A 25,505-nucleotide genomic window follows, 5' to 3' on the forward strand; every position below is an offset into this window, starting at 1 on the left:
GCACCGCCCCAGGAATCTGTCCCAGGAACCTGCCAAAGGAACCTTAAAAACATGCATTGTGAAGGAGCGGAATTCGTCCTCCTCCAAGATCCTCATGCATCTGCGTTAGAAACTCCGGGAAAAGCTTACGTCATCTCTCAAAAACTCTCTCGCGGGGGGGCGCTTTGGCAAAAGTGGCACCCGCTGCTCGATCCCAGGTGAGCGCCGCCCCTGGGGTGTACAAAAAGAAAAGGAGCATGGGGGCAAGAGCACCCCCACCAGTGTCGCGTTTTAACTACAAGCAGGGCTCCGCCCAGCAGGTAATCAGAGCAGCAGCGGGCTGGCGTCACAGCCTTCAAGGCTAATTAGCCTTTGTGCTCCTGCCGTTTGCGAGCGGCGAGCCCTGGCAGGGGATTCGCGGCATGAGAGCGGGGCAGTGGGGCTTTAGCTGGAGCGTTTCAAGTCTAAACCCCCAGCCACCGTTGCATAATTCCTCCGTAAAATATTCATCAGGCCGACTGGGACCGGATTCCGCATGCAGGGGAGTGCTGAGCAGACAGTTTTCCTTTAGCCATCTACGGCTGCGAGTGTGGGAAGCACCCGAGGGGAGAGAGAAGCGGGGGGGGAGTGAGTGAGGGCGGGGGGGGGTTGTCCACGGTCTCCTGGATGGGGCCATTCTCAGCGGGCATCCCCTCTGGAGAAACCCCCATTATCTCCTGACGGGCTGACTCCCTGCCAACGGTGATGCCAGCATCTGGTGACATGGCACCTTGTGTGGCCTTGACCGTCCAGTGCTGAGTGCGTTAAATCCCTCTGACCCACTGGTGACCCCTCAGCTTGCAGCCACTTTTCACCTCATATGTCAAAACACCGCCATCTTCTCTATAATTCCCATGCGGTACATCACACATATTCCGTCAAACTGCTTCTACAGCATATATACTGTGCAGCAGTAAGAAGTGTCTTCCTCTTGCTGGGCAGCATGGAGAGGAAAAGGCAGGTAAAAGAGGGCGGCTTAAGGATCAGCAGAAACCCAGCAGATCATTATGTGGAAATGGAAAAATCCACAGGAGCCCTGCCTTTAAGCTGCGGTAAAGAGGAGATCAGCACGGCGCTAACGAAGGGGGGAAACCCAGAGGCCGGGCAGCGCGGTGTGAAGGATCCTCATTACAGGCCACTCTCCGGATCCCGCGCTCCACAGGAGACGCCCACGCAGTCACGGGAAACTTCAAAGTTCCTCGCGTCTCCTCGCCATTATTCAGATTTTATTTGCGGAGGGCTTAAGGCTCACTTATCGTGGCTGCGTCGGTCTTACCGCTGTCACCTCCTCGGCTATCTCCGCGGCCGGGCTCTCTCTTTGATGATGGTCCTGCTTTCCCGGTTGAATGGTGTTACAATCGCAGCGCTTTGTGCGGTAAGAGATTACATTTACATGAAAGGGCTGACCCGACCGCCACGAATTTCAGGCCCAGAACCGCGCGACGGCTTAAAGCCACCGGCGTATGCGGCGTGGGATCGATGTTCGGGCCCCGTCGCCCGCTGCAAACGGAGGAGTGGAACGCCGTCACGGCCAGAGGACAGCACAAACGTACAAACATACTCAACTTCTCAATCCATAATGCACTATTTCTATAACTGTTGTTACCCTCCAATGCCAAGTTCCTCAAATATTTGTCAAACATTTGAGGGTTTTTATGGTCTATCAAAGGCCATATAAACAATTGATATTCTGAAATTAATATTCTAAAAATAAGACTTTTTAAAAAGCACTCATAAATATCTCCAGTAAGAAGTTTATTTATGGTGTAATAATAAGGTCGTATTACACTTCTATCTATTATCTTGACAGTGGCATCTTGAACATTTTAACTGAAAGGTTTCAATGCACCAATGTTATCAATGCATTATTTATATAAGATATATTGGGTTCAGCATGTTCTGAGCATTAATTTAAATTTAACACCACAGCTGTTAATCAGAACCCAGTATTAATCCAAGCCCTCTATACGAAACTCACAGATTGAGACCATTAAAAATGGTTGAGAATAACTGCCTATGATTTTTCAGATAACTGCTGAGCGAGTCCACATGGCTGTCCCAGCAGGGACACACACTGCATGACTTCCTAATTTTAATTGCAAGGGGTGTACACCGAATTAAACGCCATTAGTCTGAGAAGCCTATAATGATGAGACTGGGCTCACTGACCTGACACTGAGCTGATAAAGGAAAAACCGTGTCCTTAAAAAATGCTCAGAAGACAGAGACAAAACCTATACGGAGAGAAAAAGACTGAATATACGTTTCTAAAAAATCATGTCCTTTACGACCTGGAGGACCTGGAAAACAAAACCGCATGGGGGTCAAGACAGATGATATTCGTGCTGTATCATAAATCATAGTACCTGTTTGGACGAGCAAATATATGTGCAAATTTTTGTGCTTCAATCTGCAGCTCAACCACACACACTTAAGAAGGCTACACCACAGCTATGCTGCCAGATGGCTAGCACCTGATAGCTTCTTGAGACAACAGGAAGATAACATAATATATATGAACTCACACGTTTGGAAAACGTGGTGTGTCCACACACCTTTCTTCAAGTGAAAAGAAGGAGATATTTATTAGGCTCAGAGTGCTCTCCACCTGAAGCTGGAGCAAGTACACATTGGGAAGCCAATGAGGTTGTCTGTGCAGTAAGGGACACAATGTGGCTGTTTTTTGCACCCGCGTGGTGCAGAATTTAAAACGTTGCCGAATGTCCTCCTCATGAAGCATTGTTGCAGTACTCTGGGGAAATCCGAAAACGCTAATGCAGCTCCGAGGGAAAAATAAAAGATCCACGATATAAATGAGTTTGAAGGCTTTCGCACACAAGGTGCAGAATTTAAAATGTTGCACGGAGACTATTTCACAATGCACTGCTTAAGTGTTCTGGGGAAATCGGAGGGACTAATTGTGTTCGGAGAAAAAGATGCATGGTATAAATGAATTTAAAGTCCTTTTTGTGCTGGAATCCTTCCCATCAGAGCTGCAGGGACGGATAAAATACACCAACAGCCTATTAATAGCCCCTCACAACAGAGGGTCCGTAGAGGGTATACATAATTTACATGCAGAGAAAATGCAGAAACAAAGCCAATGGCACACAATGGCAGTACACAGTCCAATCACTCTAAACCAATAGCACAACAGAGGTCAATCCGCCTCAGACAGCAGCCCAATCACTCTTACCCAATGGCAAAGCAGAACGCAGCGCAACTCGCCCACTCGGAGGAAAAGAGGAAGGAGGGAGGGAGGCGCGTACCTTGAAGAGGCGGAGGATGTTGGCCACCATGATGGAGACGGAGCTGGCCGAGGCGCCGATGACCCCCACCACCCTCTCGGGCTTGGTGATGATGGGCGGCCCGCCGCTGAGGCACTTGACGTCGGTGCCGTCCTTCTCGATGAGCGCCTGCACGAAGGTGAGCGACTGCTCCAGGGCGTGGGTGTCCCGCGAGCAGGTGTCCAGGATGCGCGCGCCCAGCGTGATGTTGGGCAGCAGCTCGTTGTCGTTGTTGATGCGGTCCAGGGCGAAGAGCATGGCCTCCAGCCGGTGGATGCCCTTCTCCTTTTTCAGCTCCCCGCAGGCCTTGCCGTCGTTCCCCCGCGCGTGCACGGGGAAGAGGCCGCCCAGGGAGATGTCCCCGTCGATGCGGATGGAGTTCAGGTGCGTGTGGCCCGGGGGGCGGGGCCTGGCCGCCAGCACGGCCAGGAAGCAGCAGAAGAGAACCAGCGCCGAGCCGTGGCCGCCTCTCCGGCAGCCAATCAAATCCCTCCAGGAGCCTGTGGAAGGAGTCATGGTGGCAGGCCAAACCCACATCCAAGCGCGTATCCCCTTTGCAACAAAAAAAAATAAAAAATTAAGAGGACTGGAAGGTTAATTTAAATATCCCTTTGGAGCAATGGCTCTTCAAAAGTCTCTTCTCATGTCTCTCTGCTCTTATATATTCTCAAAAAGATTAATTGTTTTTTTTCTTTTTCTTTTTTTTTTTTGCTTAGATTTTTTGGTCGGGCCTATCGGTGCGTAGAATTCTTTCCCCTCTGTCAGAAGGAATCATGGGTATTTATTAAACAGTCTGGCAGGAAGCGGCGGCCAGCCCATGGAGATCCCTCTCATGAGGCATTAAGAAGAACAAAGGTAAATGATAAGCTCCTCTCCTCTTCTTCTCTGGCCCCTGGCAGGGGTGTTTAATCTCTCCTCTCCCGAAAGGAAGGAGGCGATCCCTGTCAGTCTGCGAGGCCCCTCAGGTGCACAGACATTTCCTCCCAAGGCCACTGAGCAAATTCCTGAAAGATAAAAGAATAAACAAGTGAGTCACATGGAAAAAGTGTATGTGTGTGTGTGTGTGTGTGTGTGTGTGTGAGAGAGAGACTGGATTCTTCCCTTTGTCTGCACTGCTTCTGTGCAGACACTCCGTGTGTTTTGCATTCGTACAGTTGCTAAGGACTCCCAGGGTCGAGCGGAATTAAAGTCAACTCCCACACAGCGCTTTTCAATGTAATGAATGTGGAGTCCGCTTTCCAGGTGTTCGGAACCTCACAAAGGGGTATGTCTCAGCCCTGACGCTTTCCTTCCAACCTAGCACTTCAGCTTCGACACAGTGCTCACATCAAAGCGTCTGAGTCACGATCAGACGGCCACTCGAGGCACCAAAGCAGCAGAATGTGGCCACATATGCGTCGCTCCAAAACAGAGAGACCTGGACCAGCGCACCGTAGGCCCCTCCTTTAAACCGACCCCTCCACCGCTGATGCTTTCATGGGACGGTAATGAACTATTCCACAGACATTGATAATTACTGATTCAGGGCTACACAGCATGACTGGCGTATAACGGCGGCTCGTTCCCTTCATGTGAGTCTCCCCGGGGTCTTTTACTACGGGATTACAAAACCGTCGTCTCCCAATTAGGAGCATAAGGTAAATCATCAGAGATTCGCGGGATTAATGAAACCGTCTGCTCTGTGTCCACACACCCGTCAGGCGGAGCGGCAGCGGTCTTCATCTTGGACTGGGGGGGGGGGGGGCTTGCAGCAGCGGTAAAGGGGGTGATGGGTCGGCGTGATCCCACACAGCGGGTGCTCCCCCTTAGGCTCGCCGGGGTAATGGCAGCATGGATGTGTGACCGGTGCCCCATGCTCCCGCCCCCTGCCCAGTCCCGTGCCTCCGTACCCTCACACTACCTTAATGCCCCCCCCCAATGTCAACGGAGAGGTCCCCCCTTTCCCTTCTCTGCGCTGTCGGCGCTGGGCAGGAGGTGTCTGCGGCGGCGCGCAAGCACCTTTGTGAAAGTAGGGCAAGATCAAAGCCGATGAGGGAGGAACCCCGGGGGTGGGGCGTCCCGCCTGGCTTTGATGCAGCTGATTAGAGGAACCCAAGAAACAGGGGGAGAGGAGCGAGAGAGACTGGAGGAGGTGGGGAACAAGCGGCGGACATCTCTTTGTGGGAAACGAGGTTCCTCCTCTACCCCTCTTTCTCTGCTCTCCTCTTCTGTAATCGACCGTCTGCCTGTATTCCACCCCTCTACCTCCCTATCAGTACTGCACACCTTCCTCCCAGCTCTGACAGAGTCACACAGCAGGGCATTGTGGGAAGAGCAGAGAGCGCTCGCAGGTGCCATCAGTGACTATGATGGGGTAAATGCGTGGGGACAGAGGAACATTTTCTCGTATCAGAAAAGGGGGGCCAGCCTAGCCCCAGGTCTTTTGGAAAGCCCTGTCAGACCTTACAGTGGTCCGCTAACCTCGACAGGGTTTGGAACTTCGCAACATGTACCCGTAGCTGTTTAAGGGGGGACCAGCTGGCGGACACAATGAACACACTCCCCCTCACCATGGCAGCATCACCGCTGCTTATTTATTCATCTAAATGATGTAACGGGTCGAAACATCATGGCAGAAATAAGAGCGGATGACTGCCTTTCCATGGAAGGCTTTCTGCCGCGGGTGAAGCCTTGTTGGTGGGCCATGTGCCTGGATCCTTTGAGCGAGCTGCTTTGAGCCATGGCTTTTTAACTATTCTAACTGCACTACTCGACAAAATATTCACACACATTTGGTTTTGCTCAAATGAAAAAAAGCCTTCCATGACACCAACATTTATGGAATCGTTTGGTCCTAAACCAGTTGGTGGCATGTGCAAATACAATGTAACTACATAAATGTGACTATATCAAAATCCACTGGTGACAAGGGCTGCTTTTGGATATAGATTTGCAGATATCTCTTGCTGAAGATGTCCCCAGCTGTGTAACCATGCTCATGAATAATACACAGCACTTCAGGCAGATATACAGCTGAGCTTTTTTATTTATTAATTTATTTTTTTCTACTTTCGTTCCCTCCACCAAGTCAAATAATGAAGAACCCCAGTGCTGGTAACTTTATGGAGCCTTGTTTCATGCTGTAGTCTCATGTTCCTCTGGGTAAAGGGGAAAAAAAGAAAGATATTTATATCACCACGCTCAGATCGTCCCCCCTAAAATACATCGTCAATAATAGATGAAGGCTTCCCAGCTGAAATACTGCATGGCTCTGGACGCGGGCTGGGAATCTCTCCACGGCCGGGTGGGCGAGTGAACGGGGGAGGCACGGCTGAATTGCCTCTGGGTCTGGGAGGCAAAGAGAGAGAGAGACGGACAGGATCCACTGAGGATGAGTGGGGCCTGGCAGAACGTGCCAGGGGGTCACTTCTCCTCACAGACGTATTGGGCCGTTTATCTCCTGCTCAAATCGAATCAGACGGGGGGCTCGCGTGAGCTCCAGTTTTGTTTCCATACGACATGTTCTGGTCTTCCGATTCAGTGTTCAGCAGTATTGTGATCTCTGCCACAGAGTATATTCTGTTACTGGTTAACATTTAAAAAGCTCATTGCACACAGCGCACCGCATGTATCTTGTACAATACGTTTTCCCTCGGAAAGAAAAGCTTCCCCCTTCTACAATTTCTTTAATTTTCTACCTACAAGAATCCTTTCTGTAGATATGATTGTTGAGATTCAATATGATATCTATGCTTATTGATTTGAATAATACATGTGGCAGTGTGCATGTTGTTATCGGCTTTATATTTCAAATCCCTTTCCCCCCGTGTTCTTTCTGATTACAGTGCTAATAAAGTAACAATGATGGTAATTACAGCTCCATGCCTTACAGAATCGGCAAATAAATTGCCTCAGCATCTGACAGCTCTCTAGTGGAACAACAGGAAACTGGCTGAGTGCAAGCAATGATGAATCCCGGTGTTCCTGTGTAAATGAATGCAAAGCAGTCAGGTATACTCTGCGTGAGTTTCCCCACCCTCGGTCTATGACTTGGGAATACCAAGCAATGGGAATACACAGTATCTCAGGCCGTCCCTGGCTAGGCTCAGTGCAGGACCTAGAGACTGGAGATTTCTCCACCAGATGTGTATGTACAGAAGCCAGATGGGCGAGAGATAAACATCAGATGTTTTAAAGGGGGTGGGGAGGGAATATCAAATGGAGATTACCGACTCTATACCGCACCGCCCGCCAAATGTGTCCCTCAGGCTGGAGGAGCTGCAACACGGAGGAACTTCCCCCTGTGGTGCTCCACCTTTTTGAGCTTCTCATTCGCCCGCCCCGGCACAGCAGGGGTTATCTCCGCCACATTGATGTGAGGCGGGATTGACTCTTGAAGGAATAATCTCGCTCCCTGTTTCTCCCGAACACCGATGGGAGTCATGAATACAAAAGAAGGGTGTGCGCTTGTCAGGGCGACGGAGGAGGAAGCAACTGGAGGGGTTGAGATTCATTGTGCATGTAGTAGATGTGACAAGGTCTCGGAACAGACTCCCCTTTCCCCATCTCTCTGAATGGGAATCACTCCCTACAGTTCAATAATGATGCAACAGTAATTATGAGGGGTGGTGACCCTTCCAAGAGAGTGCCCCCCCCCCCCCCCAACCCCCAAAAAAAATGCATTTCTGTGGAAGTGTTCCACTGTTCATACATATAGGATAACAGATAACAGACCAGAGACGGAAAAGTCTGTCACTGTCTGTGCCATTAAGGCAGTGCTAAAACTGACTGCGTGCAGGTGTAGAAATGGAACAAGCAAGTCGCAAATAGAGAGAGGATGGATGGAATAGTTAGCTCAGCTCTACGTAGGATCAACCAAACGCCATGTTTCCATGTATGACGGCCTCTGCTAAGGCAAAAGTCAGAGTGAGCAAGGTCATCCAGGGTTCCTGCAGCGGTGCAAACAATCACAGAGGGGGCTATCGACCACTGGCGGTTCTTCATCAACAGCCCATCAGCTCCACCAAACCACTGACAGGACCATAATGGAGAGACGAATTCAGCTCTTACTCTGCATGCTGAAATAAAACTGTCACCATCAGCGTTTCTCTTCACCTCAAATATACTGCCTGCATAACCCTACATGGCATATCCATTTTATGAAATGCCTTCATACAGGCCTGGTCCATAATACACCCGGTGACAAATACAGAGGTGAGCCTTATTCCAGTAGACGCTGAGGGAGTACTCTTACACTGTCACTCTCAATTCATAATTCTTCTAAAGATGCGCAGAGGTGGCGCATTTCCTTGCAAGACTAGCCACCAAGTTTGTATTTATTCCACCCATATACAACGTCATGACAACCCCTCAATCCCCTGGAAATCTCTGGAAGACATCTCCGACCCTTAATACACAGCTCTGTGGATGTCCAATAACATGATCCCCTCCCCTGTAATAACCTTCCTCTGGATCAGTCAAGAGCAGAGAAGAATCCTTGGTGGCCGCAAAAGACCTTCATTATAAATCCCCTCTTGTAAAAAAAAAAAAAGGAAAAAAAAAAACAAGAAACAGCAAAGGGAACAAAAGCAACTAACCGCCATTATAAAAAGACATGAATGACAAGAGTGGCAATGGGAGGCTGACAGAAAGGGGGGGGGGGGGGGGTGGTTTAATGCAGGAGTTCCCTATCAAAGCCAAGCCCTGCAGATTGTTAGCTTTAGTGCCCCTGGGACAGTGAATAAAGTGAGATTGCAGCAGTTGTAGTCAGATTCCTGTTACCTAACAGCTGATCTATTATGAATGAAGTATTCTTTCGGGGACAGGGGTTAGCCGAAGGGGAGGTGCTCAAATCTGAAAAGACCTTTTGTTTTTTGTTTTAATATTACTGGACTAATTTCTAAGTGGACGTAAGGGTACATCTGCTCAAAGCTACGACGCATCTGTAACCTCCTTGGCTTTCCATAAATGTTTTTTTTTTTTCTTTGTGGGAATACGTAGCAGACAAAACAGGATCCTGAAGTACAGGATGCTGGAGAGGATAAAAAACAACAAACAAAAAAAAACAAAAAAAAACAGAGGAACCCCATTGTGCCAGCACACAGGCAAAGTACAGTTAGAGGCAAGAGAACAAAGGAAGAAAACTGCAGTCAGAGAGAGCCCAAGAGAGGGAGAGAGAGACTCTGTGGGTCCACATGCAGACACGCACAGATCTTACTGCGCCTCCATATCCTTTTTGGCTATTACTGAGACAAGAGTGTCCTGAATTTATAGGAACCCCCAAGCAGAGAGGGTGCAGTGTATGCCCTTGTCTTGAACGAGGTGTACTGTAGAGTGGAGGGTGCTTGTGTTTGCACAGTGCTCCACCATCCCTTTGTTGTCCTGTGACACCTGGGCCTCAAACTTCTTCCTCACGTCAGACACTCCACCCCAAACCTGGTCCTCACTTAAACCCCTCCCCAACCAACTTCTTCTTCACTTCAGTGCCACCCACCCCCCCCCCCCATAGATTCTCACAGTAGAAGCATTTCATAAAGACTGCATACAAGAGACGGGGAAACCGCTGACTGAGTCATTAGGGGTTTGTTAATGTAAAAACGCTATTTTCATTAGCAAACAAAGGCCAGCTCTCCACCTCAGGCTAAACAAGATGAAACAACCGGTTGCAGATGGACGAAAAACGCTGTTCTGACGTTGCCACCACTGTTTCTGTCATTGCCACCTTCTCTTGGCATGTCTATGACAAATCTTCCACCCTAGCACATTACTATGATTATGGTTATGATTTGGACTATGGCAGACATGAGTAAGCATTAATAATGTCCATGTAGCTGATTTCTTTTTTGTCTGCAAAAGTGTGTGGTGATGTCACAAGTACTGGGTACATGTAAGCGTACACAGTTATGATATAAACTCTTTTTCTGCAGTGGCTTTGTTAATTTGATTAGGCAATGAAATTAAGTGGATTTTACAAAAACACAAAATGACAACTGTAAACAGTTACTTCAGTATGATTTAATGCACAGAAAAATAGGTCAGATATTCTGTGGGGGATTAATGCTGCCATTTTGCCATGTACTCATATACAAGCATTTACCATACATATGACTTACACTACAGGGAACTTCTAGTGGGTGCTGGACCGGCTAATGTAAAGAGCATAATTTAATACTGAGTTCATGCTAACCTTAAGGCATGTTTGCACATATACTTGCTGTTCATATTACTACATAACTCAAGGCAAAGTGTTCATGACCATTCTGCCACGACTGTATGTCTTTTGCCTCTAGCTACCTCCAAAATCTCTCATTATGAAGATCAATGCAAAGTCTGTGTCATTCCTGGCATGGCTCAAACCTGAAATAAGATGTATGATATACTCCTAAGGTTTATACAAAAATAGGTTACATGACACACAGCAGTAAAGGAAATGGCTACATGTAAATAAGACCATTGTCTGCAAGTTCTGAAGAAGTCAATGTAAAAGAAAAGCAGAGAACCTACTGCTGTGCGCCATTTTCCAGGCCTCCGAATCCCTTGACGGATCCGTTCCATTGTGTCTCCGCGCAACACATCTATTATTCGCTGCATAATTACACCCTGCACATGACGGGAACAGTGCGGCGTCAGACATTAATTAAAAGCCTGTTTATACCCCCTCCCAAACAGGCCAGTAACACTTACCCTGTCGGCTTTTAATATCTGCTCAATATTGCTCCTGTCTTCTCCAACCGCCGTAGATGTAAAGTGAATTATTTATTGCGCAACTTTAAAGGGAGACGTCGGCGATGCGTGCACACAGCACATAGGTAGTCAGAGCGGGAGGAGACCTCAATCTTAGCAGAGTAAATTGCTATGTAGGTTACTTTTATCGCTGAGGCTTTTCCCAGGACTTGAGGGAGAAAGGGGAGAAAAAAGGGATGAGCTCTCGGGTTCTTTGAGTAGACTCTTTATCTGTGGCCCACTTTGCGGACAGCAGGGATAATTTTTCATGTCGGCGTGCAGTTTACAACATCAACGCGGAAAAAACGCTCTCTAGGCCAGACTGCTATACCCATGCATTGCGATTTCTTAAGTGCTTGAGGAAATGCATACAGAAAATGCTGCAGGGAGGAGTGGGCGTACAGAGCCAGTATTTGGCCATCTCTCTGCTGATACACGTCGCCATTAACGATTAACGATGGCTTCAAATTCTCCGGGCCTAAGCAATATGTATCCTTTGATGAAACTACAAAGGATACTTCCTGGACATCAAACGGCCTACGCCAAGTAACACCTAACAAGCTGTCATCTTAACAAAGTCTGATGTGTTGTTGCTGTAATGTAAACAGATTGACATTGAGAGGGCAAAAAATACACAAAAGACAGTGTGGGATGAGAACACACACGAAGAGCGGCAGTGTCTTGACACACGTTTTTGTGTTTGCCAGGCAGAGCTTCTCCGCTGCTGAGAACAAAAAAGCACCCGGCTTGCATTTTTCAAATGGGTGTCACGCCGACAGACGGGTGGATTGTTCCGACTCATGCGCCAGCCAGACGGAGGCGCATGTCGCGGCTAGCGAGGCGCTCCTGCAGATCAATACACGGCGAAAACATGCCCCCCACGGCTCACAGGGAGGGCCATGGCGAAACAGGAGGCGTACAAAGAGCCGGTGTGCCTCTATAGCCGGCCCGTGAGCTCAGTGGCTCTTTCTTCTCTCTCAGGGTGCACGCTCCACTGCGTTCATATGTCATAATATTCGGCACGTAATTTCCCCACTTATGTAAGACGGCCCCGCATGGGAACAACCGTTTCTGTTTACTATGCACCGCCGGTCCTCCTATTAGCAATCTGTTATCCAATCTGACACAGCAATAATAGGAGAATCCCGCTTTCCCTCCTGAGTCAGTCTGAGGACCTTGGCAGTATTGAAAAAATTGAGCGCAAAACTAATGATGTTTGGAAAAGAAGCTACAGCGTCCCACAGAGACAGGTGTCCACACAACAGAAACACACGTGTGCGCTGGTTACTAAAAGACCAAAATGAAATCGGAGCCGGGGGGTGGGAAAGTTTCTCCATCAGTGATTAAATTAAAAGGAGACTGGTATTCACAACTGAGGGGTTGTTGTGGCTGCAGAAAGAGAATTGGGACTGATGAGTGATGGCAGTGGCCATCCTGAGGCTATTACCTGAGATGCACCTACCAGACAGGGTTTTTTTTCCCCCCACAATTCCTCAGTGCAGCTGAGAACCAGTAGCACACCCATTATGAAACGGCAGCTGGGCTGTGAGCTAGAAGACACAGGCCTGGCGGAGGGGACGCTGGCAAAGACGACACTCGCGGTGGGGGGGGTTGCTGGTGAAGGGGGAGCCTGTGAGGGAGGCACTGAAGGAGGGCCGGTGGAGGGGGGGCGAGGGTGGCCCCAGTTAATGACATCTGCCCTTCCGAGCGCAATCTAGCAACGTCGCGGACCACAGCGCAGCTAATCCTCGCCACTGAGCACGTGCCGCCACAGGGTCCTCCTTCCTGCCAGGGATTCCGGGGGGAATCTGTGAGGATTGCACGGGGTCCCGGACTCGCACGGCAGGCGCTCCAAATATAGCAGCGTTTTATTTACGGCCCTGAAAACAGAGGCCATGAATATTGTATCCCTCCGCTGCTCAACAGCCATCTTAGAGGGGTTTTTAGCAGCGCAGCATGCCTGAGTGAACGAGGTGTTCAGAGCAAGGGCCAGCAAGCTGTAGGAGAAGAGGGGTTATTCATGAGGGCTCCATCAAAATCTTGTGGATATGTTGAATGTGGAAGCCTCACATGGATTTAGTCTGACCCAGACAGATATGTCAAAGCAGTGGTCTTTCTAAACTAAGGAGTAGCCCCTCTGCTAAAGGTACTTTCCTGGAGCATAGGATAAGCCCTATGACCTTGGCAAACACAAGTTTGAGCCTGGACTATGTCATTAGCTGAGTATGACGGGAGTCCACAGCAGCAGAGCACAACTATCTCCATCCTGCCGGGGTAGAGTCATCTTAAATTAGCCCATGTTCTTTGGGTCACTGCTGTACCAGAGCTGCCTAGCAACTAAGCAGGCACCTACAGGTTACTGGGCATCGTTAGCGAGAGGTGTGTTGCACCTCCAATCAAGTTCTGCTGTAGCACACTGGCCGGCTCGTGGTGTGAGAAATAGCCACTGGTGTCGTAGGTGAGTGTGAGAGGACTGAGAATGAGCCTTGCTCAGTGCTGCCTGTGCATGGGGCAAAGGAGCATGGAGGCATCTCAGCAGGACTTTCAGGCAATTCCTCAAAAATTTTTATAATAAAAAAGGGCAACAGGGGGCAAGGAGATGGGGGTGTATAAAGCAATCCTAAAAATGGAACCACTTCCGACATTAGAAGGAGAATGCCTTAGCAAATGTAAATTTGACATGTTGATGTTTACCTTTTAACACAATTGTCATTCATATTCCCGCCTTCTCCTACGTCTCAGACCGAAATCCCATGCCGACACATACTCAATGAGACTGTGTCAATGGGAGACAAAGCTGCTCAGATTCACTGACCTTTAAATCATCCGGATGGCTCATTTCATGCTCCATGCCTGCTCTCCGCCCGTGGAGATAACATAAGGATCAGTAGATGTGCACTGTTCCCTGCACAGGCTTTGTCTCTGAGTGACAAATACCCAGAACTTCCCTGCTGAAAGGTTCAATCCAGGACGAAATAAGGAGCCTGCCAACCATTTCAAAGCCGTACAGATATAGCAAATACACCAAATATAAAACAATGCGGCAAAGCAATTGTGACGAAGCGGTGCTGATCTGACGTTAAGGGTTAGCTTTGATGGCGAAGCTCGCGATCGCAGGGCGTCTGAGCCGTCGTTATGAAAGCACGGGGCGCATTGAATTAGGCAGCAGGCTGAGCAAGCTCCAGCAATCTGCCAACGCTAGTGTAACCCTCCCTCTCCTATTTATCTCCTCTCTTTGAAGGATCTACCCGGCTTCAAAGTGAACTCTGCCAGCTTTTGGTAGTATGACACGGAATTTAAGCCCTGTCTGGGGGGTGTGCTGGTGAAGTTTGCTGAGCTGAAACATACGAGACGTACTGTGAGAGCACCACTTGACCCAGAGTCATGGCAGCACATACGCTGGTCATTAAACAGTCCTCTCAGGTCCTCGGCTGTAATCACCGCAATAATTAAGGGACAAGCAGGAAAATATGTTCTGTCACAATAACCTTTTACAAAACAAACCTCTTGGAACATCTGAACAAGTGAATACATCTTTTTTATGCAGCCATTTGCATCCTGGTGCAATGAAAATGTATCATGTTTGATGAATGGGAAAACTTGCGATAACATAATCGTTGGCTATGACAATCCCCAGGATAAATCATTTTAAATTTTAAGTATCTACGTAGAAATAGAAAGAAATGTGAAAGGGGTGAAAGGGGGTGAAAGGGGAGTGAGGTTTCACTCAGGCACTCAGGCATTATTATCAGCCAACATAAGTTTCAAGTTAAAGGTATTTATAGACAGCATTATTTTTTGATACTGTGTCTCGGAGGAAGGCACATGCTTGTCCACGCTCTCCCGGATTGACAGTGGGGGTTGTGCAATGGGACCGAACATCGATAATGACAAATTGGACATTGCAGAATTCGGGGAATTGGCCATTCCAAATTGGGGAGAAAATGGAAAAAGGAAAAAAAAAGACTGCATGGATAATGAAAAGCACTCTGGTCATGATTTCGGCGAATGTTTACTACACCCTGCCACATTACTACAATGATGGAGCATTAGGCACATAGGACAATAGCTCTACACTTGTAAATATTGCCAATGACCTCCCTGTCCACCAGCACTGCTCATGACACATGGTCATTATGAAGTCTGGATTTAGCACATTACGTAGGCGTTTTTCCAAAAAGGCCGTATGCACAGAGTTACTTACCCCAGAGAACATACGGGAAAAAACACTCTCTGCAATGTCAGCAACTGTGGGTGCTCAAACTGTCCCTCCAGATGGAAACTTTTGCACATCTTTCCTCTGTCTGGCATAGCATGATTTTATTGTGGTTGTCAGCAGATAGCAGGGAATGGAGGGGCGACGTTTAGGCAGGTAGACAAGCAAGCGTCCATCCAGCTGTCCCCCGATAACCGCTGACAGCTAACATGAAATCGTAAGCCAGAGAAGTAACTTTGTCAGCTGCAAGAAAAGTTTCCATCAGGTGGTACTGTATCAACTAATTGAGTCCTCCTGCATGCGCATAAAACATATAAAATAATACCTTTAGATTCTACATTACATTTTAAATTACAAAAATTTCAGTATATACTCATGCTCAGTCTGTACAGTATGTGCAATTATGACGTAGGCTACTGCACATATAAGTATGTTTCAACCCACAGGACCCCAGTGGAGAGAATAAAGCTAAACACACACACACACACAGATACAGCATGGACCTTCTCGCTTCAGGTGATGTCTGAAAACCAGTGGTAACCACACGCTACCAACAGTGTACAGGTGCTATTTATTTTACCCTTTTTTTCTACCAGGCACCTGTGACTCCTGAGTATGTGCACATTTAGCCCTGTTCGGTTGCTAAAATCTGGAATATAAACTGCTCAGCAGTTCAGATGCGGCGGGAATGTCATCAGGTGCTTCTGCTGCAGTGATATCAGAGGGCTCACGGCTGGGGGGCCCTCCGCAGGGTACGATGTCATTGATCTAACCGTAACAGGAAGTTTCACAGCAGAAACACAACTCTGCATCCCAGAATCAAGAAAGGCAGAAATCCACTGGCAGAGGGGAACACAGTTTCAAACAGTCTCCCAAAAATGACCGGCACAGCAAAACAGAAGCAGTTTGAAGTTAACCACTCTGCAGGCCCAGAAGCAGTTAGCCCGCCGCCCAACACCCACGAAACACAAAGCGGCCAGGTCCTTCCGTTATGCGCCTCTTTCTAGTGCTAGAACAGCATTTTATCTTCACCTGTCTCAGGGATCCTCCGTGTTTGTTTCCCACTTTGAATCAGTAATTCAGAGAGCAGGGGAATTCGCGCACCGAAAGGCAAGAGGCCCGGGCAAATCTACCTCGTGTTCGTCTCAACCTGGTCACGCTTGCCTGGTTTCCGACAAGAAACAAAGCATTTTTTGAAAAAAAAAAAGAAGGGGAAAAAAAAATAAATAAATAAATAAAATCCTCCTGCTGTCCCGTGGAGAGCAATTCTATTAGGGGTTCTGCCCAAGCCCTGACAGGAAGCCGGGTGTCCAGCCTCACAACCTCTTATCTGTTCTTCATGCTGTCCTGACTCTCTGACAGCTCATCATCGAATGGGAGAGCGTGCGGCGGGCTCTCACGCAGGCTTTAGGAGGCCTCCCGCCTTCCCACTGCGCAGAAACGGATACACCTGGAGGAGTGCCGGGGCGATGATGGATCCCCAGGAATGGTCTCTTGACCCGCCCCCCCACCCCTCGTCTTCCAGGAACATTATCCGGAGGCTTTTGTGCAGCGGCATGTTTTCTGCTGTGTGCAAGTTCACAACAAATTGCAACCTATTAATTATTCAGTAGGCTCTCTGTCTCTCCGTTTATCTCTCTTTCTCTCTCTCTCTCTCTCTCTCTCTCTCATTTTCAATTCAATATGCTGTATTGGCTTGACAAATATACATTTTTGTTGTCAAAGCAAAACAAATATTCATTTTTTGAATACATAAATGCTGTACAGAAATTATGAAATGTTTAACTCCCTATTACCCACTAAACCACAATCCATCTCTCTTGTTCTTTAACCTCCTTTGTCATTTGGTCCCTAGCACAGATGATAATACAAAGAACACACTGCAAAAGAAAAGACTACAAAAAAAGGACAGTTCTGATAAGCTGAACTATTCTCACATCCTCCCCCCATGCAACACACTCTCTTTCCTTTCTGAAAATCCCTCTCTCTCTCTCCTCCCCTTTCTCTCCTTCCCTCTCCGTCTCCCTGTCCCACCATCACCCTCTCTCCTTCCCTCTCCTTGTCTCCTTCTCTCTTTATCCCTCTTTCCCTCTCTTCCTTCCGCCGTCTGTTTCTCTCCTGCTCTCCTCCCTCCTTTTCTCTCTCTCGCTCTCTCTCTCCCCTTCATCTATCTTTCCCTTCATCTTTAGTTCCTGAACTCTGTCCACAGGGCTGGTTGTTTTGATGTGGTGTCAGCAATGCAGTTACAGTTAATGCATGAGAATTGCTTTACATGCATCCTCCAGGATGAATCTAGGATCAAACAGAAGGAGGTAAAACATGAATGGGATTCTGTAATGTGCAGCAGCTAATAGCTAAACATTTTAGTAATTCCACTTGCCATCTGTCCAACGTATACCCTGAGCAGTCACAAACCGGGGAATCTTCATTAGTGCGATACCTGGTGCGGCTGTGTGGGTGTGCATGTACATAACTCCTCAAAAATATGAAGATTAATATGAGGCATTCACATTTGTTATGATAGTCAATAAAAGAAAACTGTCTTCATCAAGCAGGTTTTTTTCTACAGTTTCACAGCTGCTCAGAAGATGGAATGTGAAGGAATGTGAAGGAATACTTCACAAATGATGTCTTCTTTTTAAAAGATTTCATACATTTTATATTTTTTATTTATTTATAGTTGATGTTGAACAAGAAATAAACTTTGGTACACAAAATTTCTTTCAACATCATGGTAAATATGAAATACAAATATTTAATTCATCGTACTGAATTAATTAAAACATTAATACAAATCATATATTAAATATGTACTATATAACCTTACATCCACTTTTTCACAGCACGCTGTTAGCCACAGGGCTTACGAGAGGGACATCTCCCACAAAAAAACACAAGCAACAGGCACTGTAATTGATAGTCATGAATATTGTACAGTGTCACAATAGTAATCACGCATCAATAAATTCTCCTCAAAGAGCAGAAAACAACAAACAGGTCTTTTCACGGTGAATGCTTGTTTTAGAGCCTTTTTGGGTTTGGGTGCACCCTTACAATGAATGTAAGTGTGGATGTCTATGTTCCGTGTGGATATAGTTCTACCACACCACTGTATGAATGGCAGATTCAGCAGATTCCCTCCAGCAGATGATGCTTCTGCTTTCTGCATGCAATTCTTTATGAATGAATGAATTCTTTAACACTGGACTCTTCCAATCATCACAATCTCAGGATTACAAACTCTGGGTTTCCAAAAGACCTGACCTGTATTATAGAACAGGCTTACAGTGTTCTGTAGTGTTAAACTGGTGCAATAACATTAAAGGCCCTTCATCTGTTATACCATAAATCTATAATCTGTTTCAATAATCTCAAGTATCAACTCAATGAAATATCAGTTTTATGTGTACAGTATAGAATTCAACTATTAAATGAATTAGCGATTCATTTTACCAACTACGATAAACTTAATTCAATTATAGCATATTTGGCGATAATAAGTGCTTCACATCAAGTTTCACTGACTTAGATGTTAGTTACCAACATTAAACATGTATATAGTTCAGCAGAATAAATGCTGTGCCATCCCTTTTTACAGTGCAGCGTTCACTTAGTATAGTTATCAAAACCCAGTGAAAATTAACATGGATATGCTAGTATCAGTATATCTTAAAATCGTCACAAAACTATGAATAGCTCTGTTAATTCACCCAGAATGAACAACTTGTAAACAACACATGTTCCACTGAATGAACTGAATTTATGCTGCTGTAGCTCATTACTTTTATTGATGCATTCCATGAATTTAACATGAATTTATCTTAACAGAGCTAATTAGGGCTAGCCCTCGCTCACTCACCAATGGGTTTGCATGCGGATTAAAAATCAATTAGACGCAGGACCTCCCTATTTTTGCACTTCTGATAGGCTCACAGAGTTAAAAAATTTTCTCTTCAAAATATATATATTTCCTATTAGGTCACATGTGGATACAACAGTTAGGCCGCACTGTAATTACTACGCATTACTCCAGCCTGCAGTTCCAGCTCTACATAGCACATTTGAAATATTCTGTTCTGAACACTGTCTTCAATAATATATGCAACTTATTAAAATACAATCTCCTACTTGTATTCATCACACTCTGACAGGCCATTCAGAAGATAAAGTGTTCAGGTCTCCCAGCCCAAAAAAAGGAAGGAGTCAAACCCAAAATAAGGTCATTTACTTCTGCACCTCCCTAAACTGTCAATCCCATGAACTGCATGCTTTAAATAACTATCCAAACATACAGAGCCCCATATAAATGCGGTTGCTACATTCCCCATCTGCCCTAGGGAGTACATACGGCACAAACACAGCAACGGCAGCTCCAAATGAAGAAGAATGGCTGGGAGACTTCATTCTGCTATTAGCCTTAACCCAAATTTTTCAGAATGCCCAGTGGTCTGATTAGATAATAATCTGAACAGGTCTGTGAGTAAGCTTTGACGCACGAGAGGCATGGGTTGAGTGGGAGGCATTTTGTTCGCAGGGAAGAGAAAATGAGCTCCTGTTTCTGGCTCCATTTCTGCTGGCCTCTTGACCCCCCCTCTTTCCTCCAGTCGGCTCTGGCCCTTCATGTGGCCCAGGGGCTCATGGGTACCAGGGAGGCAGGGGACGGCCAAGGCGCCTGATGAAAGATGACCCCGAGATGACCAATGGCAGCGCAGGAGCCAGGAGATAAGGGAGGAAAAAGGCCTCTGCAGAGAGCTCCTCACACAGCTTCACGTGGCAGTTATAACTGCCTGCTTCTCCTACCGCACCTCAAAGTTCAGAGCACCACCAACAGAGTATGGAGCAGTACTGAGACAGACTCACACTGCTGCGTCTTGGAAAAACCAACACATATGAGCTGATGGAAATATGCAATATCAAAGAACACATCATTAATGCATGTCAGAATGCACTGCCAGTACTGCACAATGCATCAATCATTGTCACTGTTCATGAATGTAATTGTATGCATATATTTTAAAATACACTTCAATGTATTTTAAAATGTGTACGCTTGAAATGCAATGAATGTAATTTTATAATGTCGCCCCACCATATATGCATAAACTGACATATATGAAAGTGACACTAATTTATACATTTTGTAAAGTGTGCTGTACAGTTTGATACACATTCCCTCAATCTTACACATACATATTAGCCCATTTTCCATTTCCTAAGAGACTGCCTGCTTCTGCCTTTTAAACGGAGGCACTGACTCATTGCGGTCATTAGAGATCCCATGGCACTTATCACATAGAGTAGGTGGCTCCCTGGTGTCCTGTTTGAATTCCCATTCAATCACTTTCAATCTGGCCATCTAGCAATCTCTGAGTTTAACTGGTTAAATAACTCCCTTCTTCTCTACCTCATTTTAAGTGTTGCAAGTTTTCTGGTGTAAAATGGCTGCAGCGCTTCACCCAGCTGGCTTCTGCTCATTGTTGTTAGCTGAGGCGAGTTACCCTCCATTCAACGTACAGCACTTGGGGATCCTTGAATAGCGCGATATGACTGCAATTCATCATCACCATCATCATTGCCTTCAGCTGCATTTCACCGACAGCAGCTATATCTGCTCGTATGGCCTTCAAGCTTTGTTCACTACATTTTCCACACCATTGCTGTCCATGGAGAGCATTGGCATTGGCAAGATACCAGACAGTACTCCAGAATTCTGAAACTGCATGATTCAAGCACTGTGTTTGGGCCAGTGAAGGACAATACAGACAATGTAGCTAGCAGGATAAAAGAATTTACATTGCAGCATCAAATAATTAACCTCCAAGCACTTCTGTCTTTGTTTGTAAGTGAAACTATTAATCCAGATACTCAAGACTACATCAACCTCATGAAAGCGTTCTACTATCACCTGTGCTTAAGTGTTTAATAATGAAGTGAAGTTGTAGCTTAAAGCACTAAAATGACATTAGTGGCACAGAGATTTCAGGTTCTCGCTCAGCCTAAGTCTCCATGTCTTATATCTTATTATCTCCAGTTTCCTTTAAAAGGAGGACAGCCCCTAGATTTCTATCACCTTTTCCAGTTATGTCACCTTTATCGCAGTCAATTTTGCGGTGGTATCAGAGGGAGGCTGCGTTCAGCGCTCCCCTCTGAGTGTTGAGACTGAGCCCGCGGGTGGCCAGCGCTAGTGCCGCCCCTGTGCTGGAGCGGACTGGAGGGCGCCACGAGCTCGCGCGAATCGCGCCTGCCCCGCCCCCGCCGTCCGCCCGCACCCGCGGGGGGGTAACAGGCCTCACCGGGGGAAGGCATCGCGTAGGGTTAGACGCAGTCGATACCCACACCGCTAATCGCGCCGGGATGTGCCAGGATCGGGCGCATTTACCTTCAGTTTAGCTGCCCAGGGGGGCGAGTCAGACACGGGCTCTCCTTTGGGCGGAGGGGGGGCTGGAGGAAAATGTCAGGCTTGTAAGGCTTGAAAGGTTTTTACTCCCTGCATGGTACTCTGCTGGGAGGATGAAAAAGCATGTGCATTGATTGCAGCTCAGCAAAGCAGGAAGCAAGGTGGTGGGGGAGGGCTTCAGAGTAGCAGTCCAGTCCCAGCTGGGTGAAATTTAGGCAAAATAAACTACTTGAAGAAGTTCTGAGCCCACTCCACCCCTCATGGGGAAAGCCGGGTGTCTGGACGTTCAGTGCACAGGGAATCGCTTAACTTTTTTCCCTTACTTAATCAAAATCATTATTTGCTGCCTTTGCACATGTATCCAAGGTGATTTACATTTTACTAATAAACCATTCATACCACAAGATGTTTCAGAGCGATTCACATTAAATATACAGGTTACAAAACAAGGGTACAGATCATATACAACAGTACAAGGGTGTGTAACCGTGATAGGGATTAGAGTCTGAAACCTTCTGGTAACAAATTCCTTACCACTACAACAGGGATAATCATACTGCCACCTATATGTGACATTGATTATTTCACACACCAAGGGTCACAAGAAAAGTCAGACTTGGTCATGCAATGCCTGTGTGTAAAACATTTGCTTATATTTGGTAACCAAACCATATTGCATATATCCTCAGGTTGTACAGGAAAGAAAATGTTTACAGATGTTTTTGTTAGGAAAATTTAAATTTGAAGCCCCTGATGGTATACACATACTGCAATGAAGCTGAAAAACAACATATTAAAATGTGACTGACGCTGCAAGAATCTACGGGAAAAGGCATCAATCAAATCTATTACACTGAGTGCTTAGTTTCAAGGCATCACACAATGAATGGCTTTAAGATCCCTTGCCCGCCCTCATTGAATGTTAACTGGTTTGCCATGCCAGCTTAATTTGCAAATCAGACAAACATTAGACACAAAAACCTCTTTCTCCTCTCAGTCTTCCTTGAACACACACACACATACTCATCTCTCCCTCTCTCTCTTACGCACACACACACACAGACCCATCTCTCTCAAACTCAAATACGCTTTATTGTTATGACTGCTCAGAACACATTCTCCCTCACTCTATCTCTGTCTCAGTTTCTCACAAGCACACACTCACACCCATCACTCTTTCCCTCCTTTTACCCCTCTGTCTCTCTCTCACACACATGCACCCATACCCATACACACATTCTCATTTTTCTCTTTCCCTGTCTCCACCCCCCCCCCCTTACTCCCTCCCTAACTCTCTCTCTCGCTCTCTCACACACACACACGCACGCACACACACACTCTCACTTCTGTCTCTCTCTCCCTCTGTGGCCTCCTAGCCCCCCCTCAATCTCTCCCCCCGTCTCTCCTTCACACACACACAGCCATCTCCCCCAGCTGCAACTGCAAATGAGGAGCAGGACCTGCTGGAGATTTTGGCTGTGGTCTGGCCCCATGGCTGTTTTCCTAACCTGTTTGATTAATGGTGCATTAAAGAGTCGGCAGGTCGGGCAGTACCTCACTGTTTTTCTCTCCCCCCCCCCCACCCCCAACTCCACATTATAGACGCTGAAGTGAAGGGCCCGGTTAATGAGCCAGGACGTATTGAGTAGAAGTGGGTCACGCGTGTGGGTTTTACTCTCTCCCCTTTCTGTCCTTCCCGCGCTCGCCTGAGCCATGCAGTCACACCGGGATCCGCTCCTTAAGGTCGCTCGTGCGACGCCTTGTGAGGAGCCTACCTGGAAATGCCTGCTGCGTGGAGCGAGATGCCTGCTAATGACAGAGCACCGCGTAAGGGCCTTCTGGGATAACAGCCCACCGTGGATGTTCCACCACATGCCCATGTGGTGCTATTTAGAGACCCATTGACGCAACGCTGAAACATGCTTGCTAATAGCGCCGTCTTTGAAAGCCTGTGCGTTATTCACCGTAATTAGCTTTGGTACATAAGCGCAGAACCGCATTGCACGTTTTGCTCTTTCTCCTTTTTTTTTTTTTTATAAAGCAGAAGCAGTGCTGAAATGGATGAGTTATATCAGCTTGTTTCAGGTTAACACAACACAATCACAGCGGGACAGATAATGCGTGCTCTTTCATTATTGGCGCTGGAGCTAGCAGTTACAGCACCGGGTGTTCTGACTCAGATGGTAATCACCGCCATTGACCAACACATCGATTTCCCCTGAGACCCGGGACTCTGCAGCCTGTCAGAATTAAAGACAGCATGGCACAGTGAAGACGCCTGCCGAAGGCGTCTCCTATGGCAACCGCGTGCCCGCGTAGACAAGGCGGCGACCTGGTACTTAACAAAGCTGGTGACTTCGGGGCAGTTTCAGCGAACCGCGTTTTAAAAGGGGGCCTTTTTTCGCAAGCTTCCTGCTCTTAGTGCCCGGCATCATCCATCTCACGTATCCTCACCACTGGTTTCCCCCAAAACTGGGTTACGGCCGAAGGGAGAACGGAGTACCCTGCGCCCTCCCGTGCACCTCTTTAACGTGAGACACCTCCCTGCCTCGCAAACTGGCCACAAACATCCCATGGCTGCTGAGCTCCAAGAAGCAGTGACTAACCCCTTCCTCTGCCCTTCACAGAGACAGCATCCTACATTCAGCCTGCTCATACAGTGTCTCCAGCATGCCCAGGGAGAAGGGGCTGCTCGTCAGGTTAATCAGGTCCTTTCCTTACAAGGCTCCTCATTAAGGCAAGCAATATACATCTTTTACACATAACTAAATGTGTACAAAATAACTATACTATATATTTACTATATTTAGTTAAATTAACTAAATTACAATATAGTAATGACTCAAGCTGTATATGTAAGTTAAACCTTACCTACAACCCAGATCATGAAATATTCATTGTACATGTCATACATATACTACTATATATACACTATATTGCCAAAAGTATGTGGACACCTGACCATCACACCTATATGAGCTTATTGGATATCCCATTCCAAAATCATGGGCATTAATATGGAGCCCCCCCCCCCCCCCCACTTTGCAGCTATAACAGCCTCCACTCTTCTGGGAAGGCTTTCCACAAGATTTTGGAGGGTATCTGTAGGAATTTGTGCCCATTCATCCAAAAGAGCATTTGTCAGGTCAGGCACTGATATTGGATGAGAAGTCCTGGCTCGCAATTGGCGTTCTAATTCATCCCAAAGGTGTTCAATTGGGTTGAGGTCAGGGCTCTGTGCAGGCCACTGGAGTTCCTCCACACCAAACTCGTCAAACCATGTATTTATGGACGTTGCTTTGTGCACAGGGGCACAGTCATGCTGGAACAGGAAAGGGCCTTCCCCAAACTGTTGCCACAAAGTTGGAAGCATACAATTGTCTAAAATGTCATTGTATGCTGTAGCATTAATGTTACCCTTCACTGGAGATAAGGGGCCTACCCAAACCCTGAAAAACAGCCCCTGACCATTATCCACCAAACATTACAGTAGGCACTGTGCATTCCAGTAGGTAGCGCTCTCCTGGCATCTGCCAAACCCAGATTTGTCCATCAGACTGCCAGATAGTGAAGCATGATTCATCACTCCAGAGAACGTGTTTCCACTGCTCCAGTGCAGTGGCGGCGTGCTTTGCACCACTCCAGCCGTCACTTGGCATTGCACATAGTGATATTGGACTTGTGTGCAGCTGCTCGGCCATGGAAACCCATTTCATGAAGCTCCCAATGCACAGTTCTTGTGCTGATGTTGCAGCCAGAGACAGTTTGGAAGTCTGTAGTGAGTGATTCAACAGAGGATAGGTGGTTTTTACGTGCTACGTGCTTCAGCACTCAGCGGTCCCACTCTGTAAGTTTGCATGGTCTACCACTTCGTGGCTGAGCTGTT

At 47.0% G+C, this 25,505-nt stretch overlaps 1 protein-coding gene across 1 annotated transcript in view; it reads right to left on the reverse strand.

Annotated features, from left to right (window-relative positions):
• LOC118780550 (metabotropic glutamate receptor 4-like) overlaps nt 1-25,505 on the reverse strand; it is a 243,547-nt gene that overhangs the window by 191,999 nt on the left and 26,043 nt on the right. Inside the window, exon 2 of the mRNA XM_036533113.1 lies at nt 3,288-4,309. Within this exon, the coding sequence (XP_036389006.1) occupies nt 3,288-3,842 (555 nt within the window). The 5' untranslated portion in view covers nt 3,843-4,309. The remainder of the gene's footprint in view (nt 1-3,287; nt 4,310-25,505) is intronic.

This window comes from Megalops cyprinoides, chromosome 7, assembly GCF_013368585.1.
Source record: "Megalops cyprinoides isolate fMegCyp1 chromosome 7, fMegCyp1.pri, whole genome shotgun sequence".
Lineage (NCBI taxonomy): Eukaryota > Metazoa > Chordata > Actinopteri > Elopiformes > Megalopidae > Megalops > Megalops cyprinoides.